At 38.8% G+C, this 21,010-nt stretch overlaps 1 protein-coding gene across 1 annotated transcript in view; it reads right to left on the reverse strand.

Annotated features, from left to right (window-relative positions):
- The window catches only part of col12a1b (collagen, type XII, alpha 1b), a 114,113-nt gene that overhangs the window by 34,394 nt on the left and 58,709 nt on the right, over positions 1-21,010 (reverse strand). Inside the window, exons 28-43 of the mRNA XM_083898677.1 lie at positions 19,991-20,123; positions 19,729-19,746; positions 16,967-17,106; positions 11,149-11,278; positions 10,907-11,046; positions 10,678-10,807; positions 9,224-9,363; positions 8,872-9,001; positions 8,649-8,788; positions 8,423-8,552; positions 7,097-7,236; positions 6,871-7,000; positions 6,636-6,775; positions 3,926-4,055; positions 3,689-3,828; positions 1,445-1,574 (exon numbers count right to left, since the gene is read on the reverse strand). Of these exons, the coding sequence (XP_083754803.1) occupies positions 1,445-1,574; positions 3,689-3,828; positions 3,926-4,055; positions 6,636-6,775; positions 6,871-7,000; positions 7,097-7,236; positions 8,423-8,552; positions 8,649-8,788; positions 8,872-9,001; positions 9,224-9,363; positions 10,678-10,807; positions 10,907-11,046; positions 11,149-11,278; positions 16,967-17,106; positions 19,729-19,746; positions 19,991-20,123 (2,041 nt within the window). The remainder of the gene's footprint in view (positions 1-1,444; positions 1,575-3,688; positions 3,829-3,925; positions 4,056-6,635; positions 6,776-6,870; positions 7,001-7,096; positions 7,237-8,422; positions 8,553-8,648; positions 8,789-8,871; positions 9,002-9,223; positions 9,364-10,677; positions 10,808-10,906; positions 11,047-11,148; positions 11,279-16,966; positions 17,107-19,728; positions 19,747-19,990; positions 20,124-21,010) is intronic.

Below are 21,010 nucleotides of genomic sequence, written 5' to 3' on the forward strand. Positions count from 1 at the left end.
GAAACATGATCACATTTTCAAGAAATCCCATTCTCTTAGAACGGGCAAAAGTGTTAGATCAACTAAAATATATCTCTGTCAAGAGTGGACGGATTTGGACAGAATCTGGTACGTGTTTGCAGAACCAGACGCTTCACCAAGAGATTAAGTTTAATCCGGATCGGATCGAGACTACAGATTTGGCATAGATTTAGATGTACTACCTGGAACCCTTTTGGAGGGTTCCACCAAGATCCCTTTTAAAACCTTTTATTCAGGAAAGGGGTTTTAAAGGATTCTCTGGATCAAAATGGTTCTTACTGGAACCATTAGTGTTGCCAAGAACCCTTGAAAAACCCTTTCTTCAGGAAAAGGTTTTTCAGAAGCAAATGGTTCCAGGAAGAACCTCAGCCCTTGTAGAAGAACCCTTATTTAAGAGTGAACCATGGTTCAGTCCCATTGAATAAGTTCATCTTCACAGATCAGTCTGAATTTTGTCCAAATGTTTATGTAAGATGCTAAAAGCTACAAGCAGGTAAAGTTCTGTACAGATCCGTAGCTTAGCTTCACTTGATTTAGCTTTGTTTTGTATAGTTTAGCTTGATCAAGTGTGCTTGGTATTAGCTTATTTTAGCTCAACTACTGTAAGTTTACCCTTGTCAAGTTTAGTTCAGTTTACTTTGGTTTTTCTGAGCTTGAGGTAATTAGTTCACCTAGCGTAGCTTAGCTTCACTTACTTTAGCTTTGTTTTGTATAGTTTAGCTCAATTTGGTTTGGTGTAGTTAGTTGACCTTGATAACTTTAGTTTAGTTTAATTTACTTTGGTTTCTCTTGGCTTTAATGAATTAGTTAGTTTGTTATCTTAGCTTAGTTTAGCTTCACTTAATTTAGGTGTGTTTTTGTATAGTTTAGCTTAATTTAGTGTGGTAGATAATAGCTTATTTTAGCTTAACTTAGCTTATTTTAATTTGGTTTGTTCTTTGATTAATTTAGCCTGGTTAAGTTAGTTAGTAGATTAGTTAGCTTAGCTTAATTTAGCTTAATCCAACCTTCAGACAATTCCCAACTCACTTGTTTGTCAAGTTTAGTTCACTTTACTTTGGTTTTTCTGAGCTTGAGGCAATTAGTTCACCTAGCGTAGCTTAGCTTCACTTACTTTAGCTTTGTTTTGTATGGTTTAGCTTAATTTGGTTTGGTGTAGTTGATGTCATCTTATTTTATCTTAACTTAGTTTAGCCTTGTTAACTTTAGTTTAGTTTATTTTACTTTGGTTTCTCTTGGCTTTAATGAATTAGTTAGATTGTTAGCTTAGCATAGTTTAGCTTCACTGAATTTACGTGTGTTTTTTTGTATTTTTTAATTTGGTTTGTTCTTTGCTTAAATTTAGCCTGGTTAAGTTAGTTAGTAGATTAGTTAGCTTAGCTTAATTTAGCTCAATCCAACCTTCAGCCAATTCCCAACTCACTTGTTTTCCCGTTCTGAGACAGCGGTTTTCCCTCCATCTCGTGGTAGACGGGCACCACGGTAACCGTGTACTCGGTGTCCGGCTCCAGGTTCTTCAGGACGGTGTTGGTCGTGCTTCCAGAAACCTGGTCCTGGTCCAGAGAAGAAGAGAAAGTAAAGAGCGTTGGAAACAACGGGAGGATCAGAAAAGTCTGTGTCCTGGAAACAAAGGCTTTGGCTGCAGATCAGGACTAAACAAGACCAGAGTAAACATGTGTTTGTGCATCAGCAGAAGCTCAGAGGAGACGTCTGGAAGATTCCAGGACCTTCAGACTCACAGTCACTAAACTAAAGAGAAGTCCTAACATCTGCCCGTGATGCTGAGATCATTTCACTTCAAATCAAATCATCTCCTTCCACGACTTGTCGTCAACACAGTGACATAATGTGGAAGGAAAAGAAAAACAAAACCCCTCGAGACGACGACGCTGCTGCTGCTGCTGCTGCTTATGATGCTGCTGCTGCTTATGATGCTGCTGCTGCTGCTTTACAGGAAACTATCGCACGAGTTCACGTTGAAGGTTTTCTCTTCACTTGGAAGAAAAATGAGATGTTTTTTCCAGATGTTGATGAACTTCAATAACTTCACATTTGATGTGTTTTCCACGACGAGAAGAAAACATTTTACTGTTGGACACAAAGTGTCCTTACATCAAAACACTGTCGGAGAAAAATCATCACACCTGCTCTGACTGAACAAAGTCAGTGCTGAGAGCGCCCCCTGTGTCTGAAACATGAAGAAAACAACAAGAAAAAGAGTCTACGACGTCTTTAAGGAAACATTCACGTCTTTATCTTTAACTGTTAGACAGACTTTAACAACAGGAAACTGAAGTTTGTAAACCACTCACTCTCCCACACCAAAGTCCATAGAGAAAACCAGTGATTTTAACATCACAGGGACACAGGAGCTGCTGGTCTAATGCTGCCTCGTGTGGTCACTTTGTGTCATTAATTTAGATCAGAATAAAGTTTTTTAAAAGCTGAATTGACAGAATAAGACGTGAGAACTTAGTGATGGAGGCAGCAGTGGATCAACAACTCCTGTGAACTCCTGTGTGCTGTGATGCTAAAATCACTGGTTTACTCTATGGACTTTGGTGTGGGAGAGTGAGTGGTTTACAAACTTTAGTTTACACAAGGAAAAGTCTGTCTAACAGTGAAATAAAGACATGAACGTGTTCTTAAAGACATCGTAGACTTAATCTGAAGTAGATTTTATCACTTGAGTCTTTTATTCAGTGGCTAAGTCAGGTTTTTTTCACTCAAAAACACTCACACCAAAGTCACTCACTCTCCCACACCAAAGTCACTCACTCTCCCACACCAAAGTCACTCACTCTCACACACCAAAGTCCATAGAGAAAACCAGTGATTTTAACATCACAGCACACAGGAGTTCACAGGAGTTGTTGATCCACTGCTGCCTCCATCACTAACTTACAATGACTGATTTTAGTGAATTCAGCTTTTAAAATATTTCATTTAGACTTAACTCAGTGACACAACGTGACCACACGAGGCAGCAGAGGGCCAGCAGCTCCTGTGTCCCTGTGAGCTAAAATCAGTGGTTTTATCTGTGGACTTTGGTGTGGGAGAGTGAGTGATTTTGGTGTGGTCATCGTAGACTTAAACTGACGTAGAAAGTCAGCGTCAGTTTTTCACCTCAAAAAGCCTAAACTATCCCTTTAAAATCATAATGAATCATATGATCGACATCTATTAAAACTCATCCTTTTCTTTGTTACGACTCCATCATGACTTCCTCTCCAGCAGAGGTCACAGAGGTCACAGAGGTCACAGAGGTCACAGAGGTCACAGAGGTCACAGAGGTCAGTGAAGGCCACATTCTAACAATTGTTTTTGTCGTTTTAAATTACATTTTCTTTTCTCTTCTCAGAACAGACTGAAGAGAAAATAAAAATATTCTCAATAAAAAACACATGTTTTTTTTTTTTCTTACAAAAGTCCAAATAAATGTTTGTGAGGACGTGAGGAGACTGTGACAGAAGCTGAGGAGGTTTGGATTAAAACACAATTCAGGAGTTCTGACCGAGCAGAAAGTTCATAGAGCTTCTGATGTTACAGTCAAACATCTGGAACTGTGACATCAGAGAGGGTATGAATGAGACAATTAGGAGTGGCTTTGGGAACTTTAAGTAGATTTGGGAACTTTCAGTAGATTTTGGAAGATTGTGGGTCTCACCACTTCCTGTTCTCCGCCGGCCGCCGGCACCCAGATGACGATGTACTCGCGTACGTTGCCCTCTGGAGGATCCCAGCGCGCGTTCAGGCTGGTGGTGGTCGGATCTGTGACCTGCAGGTTCCTCACGGTGCCCAGAGGCCCTGAGGCGGGAAAACAAGAGGGTGAGTGAGGGTCAGAGGTCAGAGGTCAGAGGTCAGAGGTCAGAGGTCAGAGGTCAGTGTTAGGGTCGTGTCTCACTGGTCTTGCCGCTGTCGGACAGACTGGGTCCGTCTCCCTCTGCGTAGACGGGCACCACGGTGATGGAGTAACGGGTGTCGGGCAGCAGCTTCTCCAGCACGGTGGAGGTGGTGCTCTCTGATACTTGTTCCTGCACAAGAACACACAAGAACGTCCTTTAACACACACACGTGGAACTACAAGCCTGAGGCGTCCTGACCTTTGACCTCCAGCAGAAGAGGGAAGGAAACAGCTGGGTTTCACTAAACCAACCTATAATTTACACGTGTTCAACTCAAGTCTGGAACTCTCACTCTGCCACACCAAAGTCACTCACTCTCCCTGCACCAAAGTCACTCACTCTCTCACACCAAATTCACTCACTCTCACACACCAAAGTCACTCACTCTCCCTGCACCAAAGTCACTCACTCTCTCACACCAAAGTCACTCACTCTCTCTGCACCAAAGTCACTCACTCTCTCACACCAAATTCACTCACTCTCACACACCAAAGTCACTCACTCTCCCACACCAAAGTCACTCACTCTCTCACACCAAAGTCACTCACTCTCCCACACCAAAGTCACTCACTCTCCCACACCAAAATCACTCACTCTCCCACACCAAATTCACTCACTCTCACACACCAAAGTCACTCACTCTCCCACACCAAAGTCCACTCACTCTCCCACACCAAAGTCACTCACTGTCCCACACCAAAGTCACTCACTCACTCGCCCACACCAAAGTCACTCACTCTCACACACCAAAGTCACTCACTCTCCCACACCAAAGTCACTCACTGTCCCACACCAAAGTCACTCACTCTCCCACACCAAAGTCACTCACTCTCCCACACCAAAGTCACTCACTCTCCCACACCAAAGCCCATAGAGAAAATCAGTGATTTTAGCTCACAGGGACACAGGGAGTTGTTAGTCCTCTGCTGCCTCGTGTGGTCACTTTGTGTCACTGAAGTCAATCAAAATGAAGGATTTTAAAAGCCGAATTTTACAAAATAAGACATTTGAACTAATGGTAGTTAAATTACTGATTTTACTGTTATTCAACAACTCCTTTGTGCTGTGGTGTTAAAATCACTGGTTTTCTCTATGGACTTTGGTGTGGGACAGTGAGTGGTTCACAAACTTCAGTCTAACAGTGAGATAAATATGTTGTTAAATTGACCTTTTAAATGAAATGATTTAAAAACAGTAAAACACTAAAACCTGTTAAAGCTCAGTGTGTTTTTATGATCTTTTTTTGAACCACGTGTCATTTTTTTAACTCCTAATAAACTGCGTTTATTGACGACTTTAAAGAAAAGCACATAAAGTCAGGTCTTTAACGACGTTCCTGAGCGATGAGTCGTGTTCCTGCTTTTCCTCGTGGACATTCCTGTGTCACAGGTGATCCTCGTAATCTCAGACACAGGAATCGTCCTGTTGTTCCTCGTCAGATTAACGGGGATTAACGTGTGTTTGTTCAGCGTCAGCGATGAGAGATTCACCTCAGATTCATGATTTAGAAGCTTTTGTTCTGCTGAATGTTTCTGGGTTTTATTCTGTCACTAAACATGAGTCAGCACTTTAAATAAAACCTCACTGAGATCTTTGATCGTCGTCTGAGGATCAACCTTCAAACATCTGTGCCTGTAAATCACCGTCTGACCACCAGGGTTTGTCTGGATCAACTTTTTACTGGAGGAAACGTTCAAAGTCAGGATTAAAGAAGCTCGGATCGAAACAAAATGTAAAAGTAACCTCAACTTAAAGATCGACCCAAACCAAGTCAACTAAACCCGACTCAAGCCAGGATAACTGGACCTGATACATGTTAACCTGAACCATGACCCTGAGCTAATTCAAGTTAACCTGAGTCATGAACCTGAGCTAATTCAAGTTAACCTGAGTCATGACCCTGAGCTAATTCAAGTTAACCTGAGCTAATTCAAGTTAACCTGACTCATGAACCTGAGCTAATTCAAATTAACCTGACTCATGACCCTGAGCTAATTCAAGTTAACCTGACTCATGAACCTGAGCTAATTCAAATTAACCTGACTCATGAACCTGAGCTAATTCAAATTAACCTGAGTCATGACCCTGAGCTAATTCAAGTTAACCTGAGTCATGACCCTGAGCTAATTCAAGTTAACCTGACTCATGACCCTGAGCTAATTCAAGTTAACCTGACTCAAGCCAAGATAAATGGACTCAATTCAAATGAACTTAACTCATGAACCTGATCTAATTCAAGTTAACCTAACTCAAGTCAGGTTAACCTGATAGAACTAAAGCTCAACCAGATCCAAGTTGAGTTACCTTGACTAAACTCAAGCAAACCTGACTTGGACTTTATTGAATTCAAGTTAACCTGACCTAAAACCTTACTTAACTCAAGCTAACACGGCTCAAGTCGGGTTAACTTCATTTATCTCACGTTAACTCGACTAAAGTCGACGAAACCAAACTCTACTGGACTCAAATCCAGTGAAGCTGATTCAACTAAAGACATTGATTTAACTCAAGTTAATCAGATCCAAGTTGGATTACATAACCCAAGCTAACCTGACTTGAGATTTATCTGGCAAACCTAGCAAAACTTGATACAAATTTAGTTTAGCTTAGATTTAGCTCAGATTAAACTAAACTAAACAAACTAAACTTGAGTCAAGTTAACCTGGGTTAAGTCAGGATCTCGTTGTGTGCAGAGCGCGGTGATCTTACCACGATCTCCAGACCTCCGTCAGCAGGAGTGTAGATGACCTTGTAGCCCTGAACGTTCCCGTCTGCAGGATTCCAGTTGACGGTGAGTGAGGTGATGGTCGGGTTAGTGACTCTCATGGTTCCCACTCCGCTGAGCGGCACTGACGAAGACACACACCGTTTAGTTAACGTTCGTACGTTAAACCTAACGTAAGTTACGTCTTTTTAAACGTTGGGGTTTAGCGCGCCGACTCACGTGTCTTTCCGTTCTCTGACTGGCGCTTGCCTTCCCTGGCCGGGTAAACGGGTAACACGGACACTGTGTACTCGGTGTCGGGCAGCAGGTTCCTCAGGACCGTGGTGGTGGTCGTCGCGGGAACTTGTTCCTGGTTAAAGAGAAGAAGAAGTGGTAAAAGGTGATTTAGGTGTTTTCGTTAGTTAGTTAGTTAGTTAGTTGGTTGGTTAGTTAGTCGTCCTCTCACCATCTCCTCTCGCCCCCCGGTGGCCGGTACGTAGAAGACCTTGTAGAGTCGAACGGCTCCGTCGGCCGGCTGCCAGTCCACGTTCAGAGAGGTCATGGTGGGGTCGGTCACCTGCAGGCCCTTTACGCCCCCTAGTGGCCCTGAAGGGAAAGACATGAGAATCTTTTCTTAAATATCGGACAAACTCGTCTTTTTGTTCTCAGAGATGGTATGTCCCATTTTCACATTACAGAGTAGATTTTGGAATTTTAATTAGATTTTGGAAATGTAAGAAGATTTGAGAACTTTAAGTAGATTTAGGAAATAAGTAGATTTTGGAAATTTAAGAAGATTTTGGAATTGAAAGTAGATTTTGGAATTATAAAGATTTTGGAATTATAAAGATTTTGGAACTTTATGTAGATTTTGGAACTTTATGAAGATTTTGGAAATAAGTAGATTTTGGAAATTTAAGATTTGGGAACTTTAAGTAGATTTTTAGAATTTAAAGTATATTTTGGAAAATTAAGCATATTTTAGAAATTTAAGTAGATTTTGGAACTTTAAGAAGATTTTGGAATTATAAGTAGATTTTTGGAATTATAAATAGATTGGAAATTTAAGAAGATTTTGGAAATTTAAGAAGATTTTGGAATTGAAAGTAGATTTTGGAATTATAAAGATTTTGGAACTTTATGTAGATTTTGGAACTTTATGAAGATTTTGGAAATAAGTAGATTTTGGAAATTTAAGATTTGGGAACTTTAAGTATATTTTTAGAATTTTAAGTATATTTTGGAAAATTAAGTATATTTTAGAAATTTAAGTAGATTTTGGAACTTTAAGAAGATTTTGGAATTATAAATAGATTGGAAATTTAAGAAGATTTTGGAAATTTAAGAAGATTTTGGAATTGAAAGTAGATTTTGGAATTATAAAGATTTTGGAATTATAAAGATTTTGGAACTTTATGTAGATTTTGGAACTTTATGAAGATTTTGGAAATAAGTAGATTTTGGAAATTTAAGATTTGGGAACTTTAAGTATATTTTTAGAATTTTAAGTATATTTTGGAAAATTAAGTATATTTTAGAAATTTAAGTAGATTTTGGAACTTTAAGAAGATTTTGGAATTATAAATAGATTGGAAATTTAAGAAGATTTTGGAAATTTAAGAAGATTTTAGAATTATAAGTAGATTTTAGGACTTTAAGTAGATTTTGGAATTTTAAGTATATTCAGGAACTTGAAGTATATTTGTGACCTTTAAGTATATTTGTGACCTTTAAGTATATTAGTGACCTTTAAGTACATTTATATTATATATAAATGTACTATGGTTCTTACTGGTCTTCCCGTCCTCAGAGATGCTCTGTCCGTCCCCCTCGGCGTAGACCGGGACCAGCCTGACGGTGTAGAGGGTGTCGGGCTGCAGGCCTCTCAGGACGGTGGTGGTCGTACCTGCAGACACTTTTTCCTGCGTTCAGACACAAAACCACGTAGATGAGCTTTAGCTACGATAAAAACAACGATGAGTTCTGGATCGTAAACGTCTGTAGCGTCGTGGTCGTACCATGCTCTCGTCTCCTCCGGCGGCCGGAGCGTAGACCACCTTGTACTCTCTGACTTGACCCTCGGCCGGTTCCCAGCGTACGTTCAGCGTGGTCATGGTCGGGTTCAGCACCTGCAGGCTCTTCACTCCCCCTGGTGGTCCTGAGGAGAAGCACACGTTAGCTCGTGAACCGTGTGTGTGTGTGTGTGTGTGTGTGTGTGTGTGAGACGGTCCTGGTTCTTACTAGTCTTCCCGTTCTCAGACAAACTCAGTCCGTCTCCTTCAGGATAAACCGGGACCACAGAGACGGTGTACTGAGTGTCGGGCTGCAGACCCGTCAGGACGGTGTTGGTCGTTCCTGACGACACTTTTTCCTGCGTTTAAACAAACAAAATCGCACTCGTTAGCTGCTTAAAAACAGGCAGGAAACTCGTGTTCAACAACAAGAGCTTTTCACGACATCGCGATGTCGGGTTAGCTTCTGCGACGTCTTCCATCTCTTGCAAATTATTGTGTGTGTGTGTGTCATTGCGTGAAATCGTATCGCGTCTCCACACGCGACTTCCTGCGCTGACAGGAAGTAGACGTTGTCGTACCGTGATCTCGTCTCCTCCGGCCGTGGGCACGTAGAGGACCTTGTACTCTTTGACTCGACCATCGGCCGGTTCCCAGCGTACGTTCAGAGAGGTCATGGTCGGGTTCAGCACCTGCAGGTTCTTCACTCCCCCTGGTGGTTCTGAGGAGAAACACACACGTTAACTCCAGTCTGCGACAAGTTCTTCTAATTTGTTCTTTTTTTAAGAAAAATATGAGACATTTGCTTTGCTAAATATTAGAGATTAACGTTTAATATTAACTTTAATCTACAGTTGGACGTCGTTGTCTTTGATTCTCGTGTCGGACGTCGAGCTCATGACTCTTCAGTGACGACACTGACCGATCAGTGGGATTAGGGATTATATGGAGATTTTGTATATTTTGGAATTAAAAGTAGATTTTGGAACTTTAAGTAGATTTTGGAACTTTAAGTAGATTTTGGAAATTTAAGTAGATTTTGGAACTTTAAGTAGATTTTGGAACTTTAAGTAGATTTTGGAACTTTAAGTAGATTTTGGAAATTTAAGTAGATTTTGGAACTTTAAGTAGATTTTGGAAATTTAAGTAGATTTTGGAACTTTAAGTAGATTTTTTAATTTTAAGTAGATTTTGGAACTTTAAGTAGATTTTGGAAATTTAAGTAGATTTTGGAAATTTAAGTAGATTTTTTAATTTTAAGTAGATTTTGGAACTTTAAGTAGATTTTGGAACTTTAATACAATTTTAGAACTTTAATACAATTTTGGAACTTTAAAATTTTAAGTAGATTTTGTAATTTTAAGTAGATTTTGGAACTTTAAGTAGATTTTGGAATTTGGAATTTTAAGTACATTTTGGAACATTTAGTAGAGTTTGGAATTTGGAACTAGGTAGATTTGGGAATTTTAGGTAGATTTTGGAAATTTAAGTAGATTTTGGACTTTTAAGTAGATTTTGGAACTTTAATACAATTTTAGAACTTTAATACAATTTCAGAACTTTAATACAATTTTGGAATTGTAATTCGATTTTGGAATTTTAAGTAGATTTTTTAATTTTAAGTAGATTTTGGAACTTTAAGTAGAAATTGGAATTTGGAACTAAGTAGATTTTGGAACTTTAAAACAATTTTAGAACTTTAATACAACTTTGGAATTTTAAAATTTTAAGTAGATTTTGTAATTTTAAGTCGATTTTGGAACTTTACGTAGATTTTGGAATTTGGAATTTTAAGTACATTTTGGAACATTAAATAGATTTTGGAATTTGGAACTAGGTAGATTTTGGAATTTTAGGTAGATTTTGGAACTTTAAGTAGATTTTGGAAATTTAAGTACATTTTGGAATATTAAGTAGATTTTGGAATTTGGAACTAAGTAGATTTAGGAACTTTAAGTTGATTTGTGAATTATAAGTATAAATCCAGGAACTCTAAGTAGATTTGGTGATGGTGTGGTTCAGTGCTGGTTCTTACTGGTCTTCCCGTTCTCAGACATGCTCAGTCCGTCTCCTTCAGGATAAACAGGGACCACAGAGACAGTGTACTGAGTGTCGGGCTGCAGACCTCTCAGGACGGTGTTGGTCGTTCCTCCTGACACTTTTTCCTGCGTTTAAAGAAACAAAATCGCACTCGTTAGCTGCGAACACACTTTTTTTTTTTAGACGTGACTTCCTGCGCTGACAGGAAGTAGACGTTGTCCTACCATGAGGTCGTCTCCTCCGGCCGTGGGCACGTAGAGGACCTTGTACTCTCTGACTCGACCCTCCGCGGGTTCCCAGCGTACGTTCAGAGAGGTCATAGTCGGGTTCAACACCTGCAGGTTCTTCACCCCCCCTAGAGGCTCTGAGGAGAAACACACACACGTTAACTCCACCTAGTGGTCACCGTGACACGGCTCTGTAAACCTTGTGATCACATTCTTGATTCCGCTGCCCAGGTTCTTACTGGTTCTTCCTCGGTCGGCGACGTCGGAGCTGACGCCGTTGGAATAAACGGCGGCGACTTTGACGGAGTACGGCGTGTCGGGCTGCAGCTTCTGCAGGACGGTGCTCGTCTTCTTCCCTCCGACCTGGATCTGAAACACCAGAGTTCAGAGGCGTTAATTAAACATTCATTCAGCATCGTTTACAGCAGTTTTTACTGGGACTTTTATTGTGACGGTCACAGGAAGGAAGTTAGCGTTCGCAGAGGTAAGAAAGAAGACAAAAGAAATCTTCGAGAGTTTGTTGTTGGCTAAAAGCTCCTGTGTCCAGTGTCCCTTTCAAACTCTACTTAAAGTTCCAAACTCTACGTAAAGTTCCAAACTCTACTTAAAGTTCCAAAATCTACTTAATATCTACGTAAAGTTCCAAAATCCACTTAGTTCCAAAATCTACTTCAAATATCTACTTAAATTTCCAAAATCTACTTAGTTCCAAAATCTACGTATAGTTCCAAAATCTACGTAAAGTTCCAAAATCTACTTAACATTCCAAAATCTACGTAAAGTTCCAAAATCTACTTAAAGTTCCAAACTCTACGTAAAGTTCCAAAATCTCCTTAAAGTTCCAAAATCTACTTAAAGTTCCAAAATCTAAGTAAAGTTCCAAAATCTACTTAATATCTATGTAAAGTTCCAAAATTCACTTGGTTCCAAAATCTACGTAAAGTTCCAAAATCTACTTAAAGTTCCAAAATCTACTTAAAGTTCCAAAATCTAAGTAAAGTTCCAAAATCTACTTAATATCTATGTAAAGTTCCAAAATTCACTTGATTCCAAAATCTACGTAAAGTTCAAAAATCTACTTAAATTTCCAAAATCTACTTAAAGTTCCAAACTCTACGTAAAGTTCCAAAATCTACGTAAAGTTCCAAAATCTACGTAAAGTTCCAAAATCTACTTAACGTTCCAAAATCTACGTAAAGTTCCAAAATCTACATAAAGTTCCAAAATCTACTTAAAGTTCCAAAATCTACGTAAAGTTCCAAAATCTACGTAAAGTTCCAAAATCTACATAAAGTTCCAAAATCTACTTAACGTTCCAAAATCTACGTAAAGTTCCAAAATCTACATAAAGTTCCAAAATCTACTTAACGTTCCAAAATCTACGTAAAGTTCCAAAATCTACGTAAAGTTCCAAAATCTACTTAAAGTTCCAAAATCTACGTAAAGTTCCAAAATCTACTTAAAGTTCCAAAATCTACGTAAAGTTCCAAAATCTAGTGTAAAGTTCCAAAATCTACCTAATATCTACGTAAAGTTCCAAAATCCACTTAGTTCCAAAATCCACGTAAAGTTCAAAAATCTAATTAAATTTCCAAAATCTACTTAAAATTCCAAAATCTACTTAAATTCACAGCACACAGGAGTTGTTGATCCACTGCTGCCTCCATCACTAACTTACAATGACTGATTTTGTCAAATTCGGCTTTTAAAATATTTAATTTAGATTTATTGAAGTGACACAGAGTGACCACACGAGGCAGCAGTACGTTGAGTATGTTCTTTTAGCGTTAGCGCGTCACTACCTTACACAACCGTGCTTTAAAAAACAGAAGAACCCTGAACTCTCCCTTTAACGTCAGTCAAATGTTTATGAGTCAAGAATCTCCTCCGTTCTCTGAGAATGTCTGATTTGGGAATTTGACAAAAAAAAAAACAGTTTTATGAGCCTCAGGCTGCTGCTGCTGCTGCTGCTGCTGCTGCTGCTGCTGCTGCTGCTGCTGCTGCTGCTGCTGCTGCTGCTGCTGAAGCTGCTGCTGCTGCTGCTGCTGCTCTGGTGCTTTATGTTAAATCATTAAATACTCAGAAACATTACAGTGGAGAAGCTGAAGAAGCCGAGGACTGAAGTAAATCAAAGACATCGCCAACCGAGGAGGAGGAGGAGGAGGAAGAGGAGGAGGAGGAGGAGGAGGAGGAGAAGCCTCGGCCACATTTCACATTTCTACCATTGTCCTCAAATCCCACGACAAAGAAACCAAACCAAGAATAATTTCATGGACAAGCAGAGATCATGTTGTGGTTTCTGCTGCGTCAGGTCAGGTCTTCATTCACTGGAGAGAAGATTCTTCAGAACACGGAGCTGAGAGACGAACTCTTTGTTCACAAGAGGAGAAACTGAGTTTCTCTGTGGACTTTGGTGTGGGAGAGTGAGTGGAACATAAAGTCTACGTCGTCTTATGTCTACAATATGTTATGGTAGATTTGATCTCATTATATCTTCACTGTGAGACAGACTTTAACAACAGGAAACTGCTCCTGTGTCCCTGTGATGCTAAAATCACTGGTTTTCTCTATGGGCTTTGGTGTGGGAGAGTGAGTGGTTTACAAACTTCAGTTTCCTGCTGGAAAAGTCTGTGTAACAGTGATATAAAGACGTGAACATGTTCTTATGATGTTGTAGACTTAAACTGACATTGATTCAATTTGATATATTTCCGCTAAGTGGCTAAAAACTGAAGTTTGTAAACCACTCACTCTCCCACACCAAAGTCACTCACTCTCACACACCAAAGTCACTCACTCTCACACACCAAAGTCACTCACTCTCCCACACCAAAGTCACTCACTCTCCCACACCAACGTCACTCACTCTCCCACACCAAAGTCACTCACTCTCCCACACCAAAGTCACTCACTCTCCCACACCAAAGTCGCTCACTCTCTCACACCAAAGTCCACTCACTCTCTCACACCAAAGTCACACACTCTCCCACACCAGTCACTCACTCTCACACACCAAAGTCCACTCACTCTCTCACACCAAAGTCACTCACTCTCCCACACCAAAGTCACTCACTCTCCCACACCAAAGTCACTCACTCTCCCACACCAAAGTCACTCACTCTCCCGCACCAACGTCACTCACTCTCCCACACCAAAGTCACTCACTCTCCCACACCAAAGGCCTCCATCACTAACTTACAATGACTGATTTTAGTGAATTCTGCTTTTAAAATATTTACTTTAGACTTAACTCAGTGACACAAAGTGACCACACGAGGCAGCAGAGGACCAGCAGCTCCTGTGTCCCTGTGAGCTAAAATCACTGGTTTTCTCTATGGACTTTGGTGTACGACAGCAGACGCTCAGACACTCAGGTCTCTGACTCGACTAAATTATTCTCGTACGCCACCACCGGTGTTACTGCTGCTGCTGCTGCTGCTGCTGCTGCTGCTGCTGCTGCTGCTGCTGCTGCATTTCCAGTATTAACCAGTTGTCGTCACGGTGCAGGAATGTGAGCGTGGAGGCTGAAGGAGGCTGAAGAACTCGCCTTCATAAAGCAAACGTCAGAGTGATGAATGAGAGGCTTCCTCTCACTGAAGCTCTCCATGATCTGTGCTTCTCCACAGAGACGTTAGCTTTAACTTTTCCTCCATAACTATAAACCTTTGGCTGACGTCGTTAAATATGATAGATTATTATACTGAATATAACCGTCTATAACTAAAGAAGAAAAAAAACATCCATGAATAAATACGTGCAAAAAATCAATGCTTTTCCAGCAGCTAAATCCCATCATTCCTTCTAGATATTCACCATATTTACAGTAAAACACCTCAAAAATGTGATTAAAAGTCACTGCTTATATTTAACTGGTCAACTTTAGGGAAAACATGGACGTTAAGGGAAAACATTAAGGGAAAACGTGGATGTTAAGGGAAAGATGGATGTTAAGGAAAAAGATGGATGTTAAGGGAAAACATTAAGGGAAAACACAGAGCTTAAGGGAAAACACAGAGGTTAAGGGAAAACACGGAGGTTAAGGGAAAACATGGACGTTAAGGGAAAACACAGAGCTTAAGGGAAAACACGGAGGTTAAGGGAAAACATGGACGTTAAGGGAAAAACGTGGATGTTCTGGGAATAACATTGGACTTAAAGGGAAAACATGGGCGTTAAGGAAAAACATGGATGTTAAGGAAAAACATGGACGTTAAGGGAAAACATGGACGTTAAGGGAAAACATGTGCGTTAAGGGAAAACATGGACGTTAAGGGAAAACATGTGCGTTAAGGGAAAACATGGATGTTAAGGAAAAACATGGACGTTAAGGTAAAGCATGGGCGTTAAGGGAAAGCATGGGCGTTAAGGGAAAACATGGGCGTTAAGGGAAAACATGGACGTTAAGGGAAAGCATGGGCGTTAAGGGAAAACATGGACGTTAAGGGAAAACATGGGCGTTAAGGGAAAACATGGACGTTAAGGGAAAGCATGGGTGTTAAGGGAAAACATGGACATTAAGGGAAAGCATGGGTGTTAAGGGAAAACATGGACATTAAGGGAAAGCATGGGTGTTAAGGGAAAACATGGGTGTTAGGGAAAACGTGGACATTAAGGGAAAGCATGGGTGTTAAGGGAAAACATGGACATTAAGGGAAAGCATGGGTGTTAAGGGAAAACATGGACATTAAGGGAAAGCATGGGTGTTAAGGGAAAACATGGACATTAAGGGAAAGCATGGGTGTTAAGGGAAAACATGGGTGTTAGGGAAAACGTGGATGTTAAGGGAAAACGTGGATGTTAAGCTAAAACATGGGCGTTACGGGAAAAAACATGGACGTTAAGGGGAAACATGGACTTTAAGGGAAAACATGTACGTTAAGGGAAAAATATGTATGTCCATGGAATAACATTGGACGTTAATGGAAAACATGGGCATTAAGGAAAAACATGGACGTTAAGGGAAAGCATGGGCGTTAAGGGAAAACATGGACGTTAAGGGAAAACATGGGCGTTAAGGGAAAACATGGACATTAAGGGAAAGCATGGGTGTTAAGGGAAAACATGGACATTAAGGGAAAGCATGGGTGTTAAGGGAAAACATGGGTGTTAGGGAAAACGTGGATGTTAAGGGAAAACGTGGACTTTAAGGGAAAACATGTACGTTAAGGGAAAAATATGTATGTCCATGGAATAACATTGGACGTTACTGGAAAACATGGGCATTAAGGAAAAACATGGACATTAAGGGAAAACTTGGACATTAAGGGAAACCATGGATGTTAAGGGAAAACATGGGCGTTAAGGAAAAAGATGGACATTCAGGGAAAACATGAATGTTAAGGGAAAAACAAGGAAAACATTGATGTTAAGGGGAAAGGACACTAAGGGTAAAACAGGTAAATTAAGGGAAAAGCATAGATTTTCAGGAAAAACATGGACATTAAGGTAAAAATGTGAATGTTAAGGAAAAAACAATGGTGTTAAGGAAAAACATTGATGTTAAGGGGGAAAGGACAGTAAGGGAAAAAGACGATGTGAAGGAAAACAGATGTTAAGGGAAAAACATGAGTCCAGAGAAACAAAGTGTGTTCAGCTTTAATCGTCGTATAAATGTGTAAGACATCAATAAGACATATATTCTAATATTAAATATTGATTTGATTTATATTCTAAAATATAAATAAATATAGATTTCGTAATGATCCTCTGCGTCTGTTCTGACCCGGTGTTTTTAACGAGAACAAAAACGTATTAAAGTGTTCTTTAATGAACAAAGTGACTGAAGTTTGTTCCCAGAGAAGAAGAAAGAAGAAGAAGAAAGAAGAAGAATAAATGTTCAGATCTGGGAGAGGCCTCGCCCTGACAGAGGACCATGACGGGAAAATCCACCCGACACAGGAATCCTGTGGTTGTGTTTGTGTCACTGTGGACAAACACACTCTGATGATGATGATGATGATGATGATGATGATGTAATAACGGCAGAGAGAGAGCGAGCAGTTCAGAGGTTTCGCAGCAGCGTGGGAAAACTGAAACACATGCGGTCAGTGAACTCACCACCGCGGGCTCGCCTCCATCGATGGGGCTGTAGGTGATCCTGTAGTTCTGGACGGGGCCGGGGGCCGCGTCCCATTTGGCCGTGAGCGTGGAGGTGGTGGCGTTCACAACCCTGAGGTTTCGAGGAGGCTCTGGAACAACTGACCAACACAAAGACAACGAGGTCAGACACACACACACACAACAACTGATGATGATGATGATGATGGTGATGATGAAGATGACGCTCCCACAGTGTAAGCAGGTGATGGAGCTGGTGATGAGGTTCAAAACAACAACAACAACAACAACAACAAGAGCAGAATGTTGAGTGAAGCTGTTCAGAGCAGAACTGCAGCTCAGTAACTCCTCATTCAAATCACCGTCCAAAACTGACTAACTCATGACTTAAATATTATGATAATATGACTTAAATATCGTGATAATACGACTTAAATATCGCGATAATATGACTTAAATATCTCCATAATATGACTTAAATATCATGATAATGTCATATCATGACTTAAATATCGCGATAATATTACTTAAATATCATGATAATGTCATATCATGACTTAAATATCGCGATAATATTACTTAAATATCATGATAATGTCATATCATGACTTAAATATCGCGATAATATGACTTAAATATCGCGATAATATGACTTAAATATCGCGATAACATGACTTAAATATCGTAATATGACTTAAATATCGTGATAATGTCATATGGTGACTTAAATATCCCGATAATATGACTTAAATATTGCGATATAACTTAAATATCGTGATAATGTCATATTGTGACTTGAATATCGTGTTAATATGACTTAAATATCGCAATATGACTTAAATATCGCGATAATATGACTTAAATATCTCGATTATATGACTTAAATATCGCGATAATATGACTTAAATATCGTAATATGACTTAAATATTGCGATAATATGACTTGAATATCGCGATAATATGACTTAAATATCGCGATAATATGACTTAAATATGGTGATAATGTCAAAGTGTGACTTAAATATCATGATAATGTCATATCATGACTTAAATATCGCGATAATATTACTTAAATATCATGATAATGTCATATCATGACTTAAATATCGCGATAATATGACTTAAAAATCGTGATAATATGACTTAAATATTGTGATATGACTTAAATATCGTGATAATATGACTTAAATATTGTGATATGACTTAAATATCGTGATAATATGACTTGAATATCGTTATAATGTCATATCATGACTTAAAAATCGCGATAATATGACTTAAATATCGCGATAATATTGTGATAATATCGTAACATTTTTACGTTGTTTAAACTTTAAATCCTCCACATAATTCAAGTGAATTCAAAGTATTCTGATCTGAATTCTGCAGCAGAACCACCAACACATGCAATCAGGTGATGATGATGATGATGATGATGATGATGATGATGACGTCAGATGATTTTTCACTGTGACAAACATTAATGTTACGATGACAAAATGGTGAACGATGAACGATGATTGTTGCCGGTCCAGGTTCACACCACAGTTTACTGACACCATGTCTGGGATTATTGTTCATGCTGAGATTAAACTGAGATTAAACTCTGAGATTAAACTCTGAGATTAAACTCTGAGATTAAACGCTGAGATTAAACGCTGAGATTAAACTCTTTCGTCTGCTCTTAATAATAAACTTTTCTTTCACGTCTTCTCGTTAGATTCAGATCAGACGTTGTTCTCACGTTTCAACTCCGATAAGAAATGGAAACAACGCGGTCGCATTAGCTCACATTAGCTAGCGACGAGCTAGCACGCGATACTCCGGGACTGCTGTTACTTTGTTGTTTAATCTGATTAAAAGTTATAGATTATTTCATCATAATTACAGAATAAAGTGAAAGACGCCGTCCTTGGAAAATAAAACAATAAAACAGTTTGTGGCCAAAAACAAAACAGACGCCAGGAATTCATGATTTCACTTTAAAGTATATTTGACTGTGTATGATGTAAGTTTTTCTCTGTAGTTTGAAGTTTTTAACATGTGTTCTTTAACTTTAAATACTTGCTTTTAAATTTAAATTTTTTGTGTTGTTGTGTTTAGAGTCAAGCTAACGCTGTGAGTTCAGCAGTATTAGCCGCGCTAACTGTTGCCCAAATCTGGTTTGGTCCACTTTAATACGTACATTAAATTGTTTATTGCCTTTTGCTCTTGTACTTTAAGACTTTTAATACTTTAATTGTTTTCCTTGTACGTACAATTCTTGCTCTTTTAGTCACATTTATGCTAGTTCTGTGTATGTTTTAGTTTAGTTTTCCTTCTTCATCTCTTTGTTATGAACCAAAAACACATCATTACCTTCACATTTTCTTCATTAGCGACTTAACGGATCTTATTTTTCGACTGCTTTTATATACTTCATCTTTTTCATCTTTAGTTTTTCCTGATGCTTTTAAATTTACGGTAGCTCTGTTTATCTTTTAGCTTCATTTATCGACTTCATCTCTTTGTGACGAACTAAAACAACCAATTCTCTCCAAAATAAAAACCTGTTTCTGACTCATTTCTTCATCGTCACTGACGTTAATCCTCGACTTTAACACTTTGTGGTGTGAACGCACACAGAGGCACTGAAACGCACACACACATGCAGTGAAGACGGATGAAAACAACAACAACAACAACAACAACAGCCTGTGGTCGTAAAAACACAGACTCATGGACACCATGTGACCATGTGACCATGTGACCATGTGACCTACCATCTGCAGACTTTAACACTAGAAAGAGACGTCGAGAAAACAACAGCGTTATTTATCAATGTGACGATCAAACACTGCGAGGTTTTGTTTTCATACAGTTCCAGCTCCGCTTTACTCGCTCGTTTATATAATGTAGATTAATCAGTTAAACAGACTTAAAAACACTTCTTCTAATCCCAGAACATAAGCTGTGATAATGGAGTCGAGTGGATCCAGAACTGTATGATGCAGATGTTTCGTTGGTTATCGTTCCAGAACTTACGCGTTCGCTCTCGTCCCATCAGGTCCTCGCTCTCAGACTCGTCGGGGTAGATGGCCGTGACCGTGATGTCGTACTCGGTGTCTGGATCCAGGTTCTGCAGAACGTGGGTGGTTAGGTCCTTAGGCAGAATGGCCTGGTGACGGACATGAAGGCAACGATGTTAAAGATGCTCTTTTTATTCCTCATTTCATCTCGTACACACTGTTACTGATGATAATCCCAAATTCTAGTTCCAAAATCTTATTATAATTCCAAAATCTTCTTAAAGTTCGAAAATCTACTTAAAGTTTGAAAATCTTCTTAAAGTTCCAAAATCTACTTAGAGTTCCAACATCTAATTATAAATCCAAAATCTACTTAAAATTCCAAAATCTACTCAAAGTTTCAAAATCTTCTTAAAGTTCCAAAATCTACTTAAATTTCCAAAATCTACATATAATTCTAAAATCTTATAATTCCAAAATCTACTTAAAATTTCAAAATCTACTTAAAGTTCCAAAATCTACTTAAATTTCCAAAATCTACATATAATTCTAAAATCTTATAATTCCAAAATCTACTTAAAATTTCAAAATCTACTTAAAGTTCCAAAATCTTCTTAAAGTTCCAAAATCTACTTAAATTTCTAAAATCTACTTTGAAATTTTAAGTAGATTTTGGAATTATAATTCTAAAATCTTATAATTCCAAAATCTACTTAAAATTTCAAAATCTACTTAAAGTTCCAAAATCTTCTTAAAGTTCCAAAATCTACTTAAATTTCCAAAATCTACTTAGAGTTCCAAAATCTACTTAAAATTCCAAAATCTTCTTAAAGTTCCAAAATCTACTTAAAGTTCCAAAATCTACCTAAAGTTCCAAAATCTACTTAAAATTCCAAAATCTTCTTAAAGTTCCAAAATCTACTTAAAGTTCCAAAATCTACCTAAAGTTCCAAAATCTACTTAAAGTTCCAAAATCTTCTTAAAGTTCCAAAATCTTCTTAAAATTCCAAAATCTACTTAAAATTCCAAAATCTAC

Source organism: Microchirus variegatus (genome assembly GCF_963457635.1).
Source record: "Microchirus variegatus genome assembly, chromosome: 12".
Classification (NCBI taxonomy): domain Eukaryota; kingdom Metazoa; phylum Chordata; class Actinopteri; order Pleuronectiformes; family Soleidae; genus Microchirus; species Microchirus variegatus.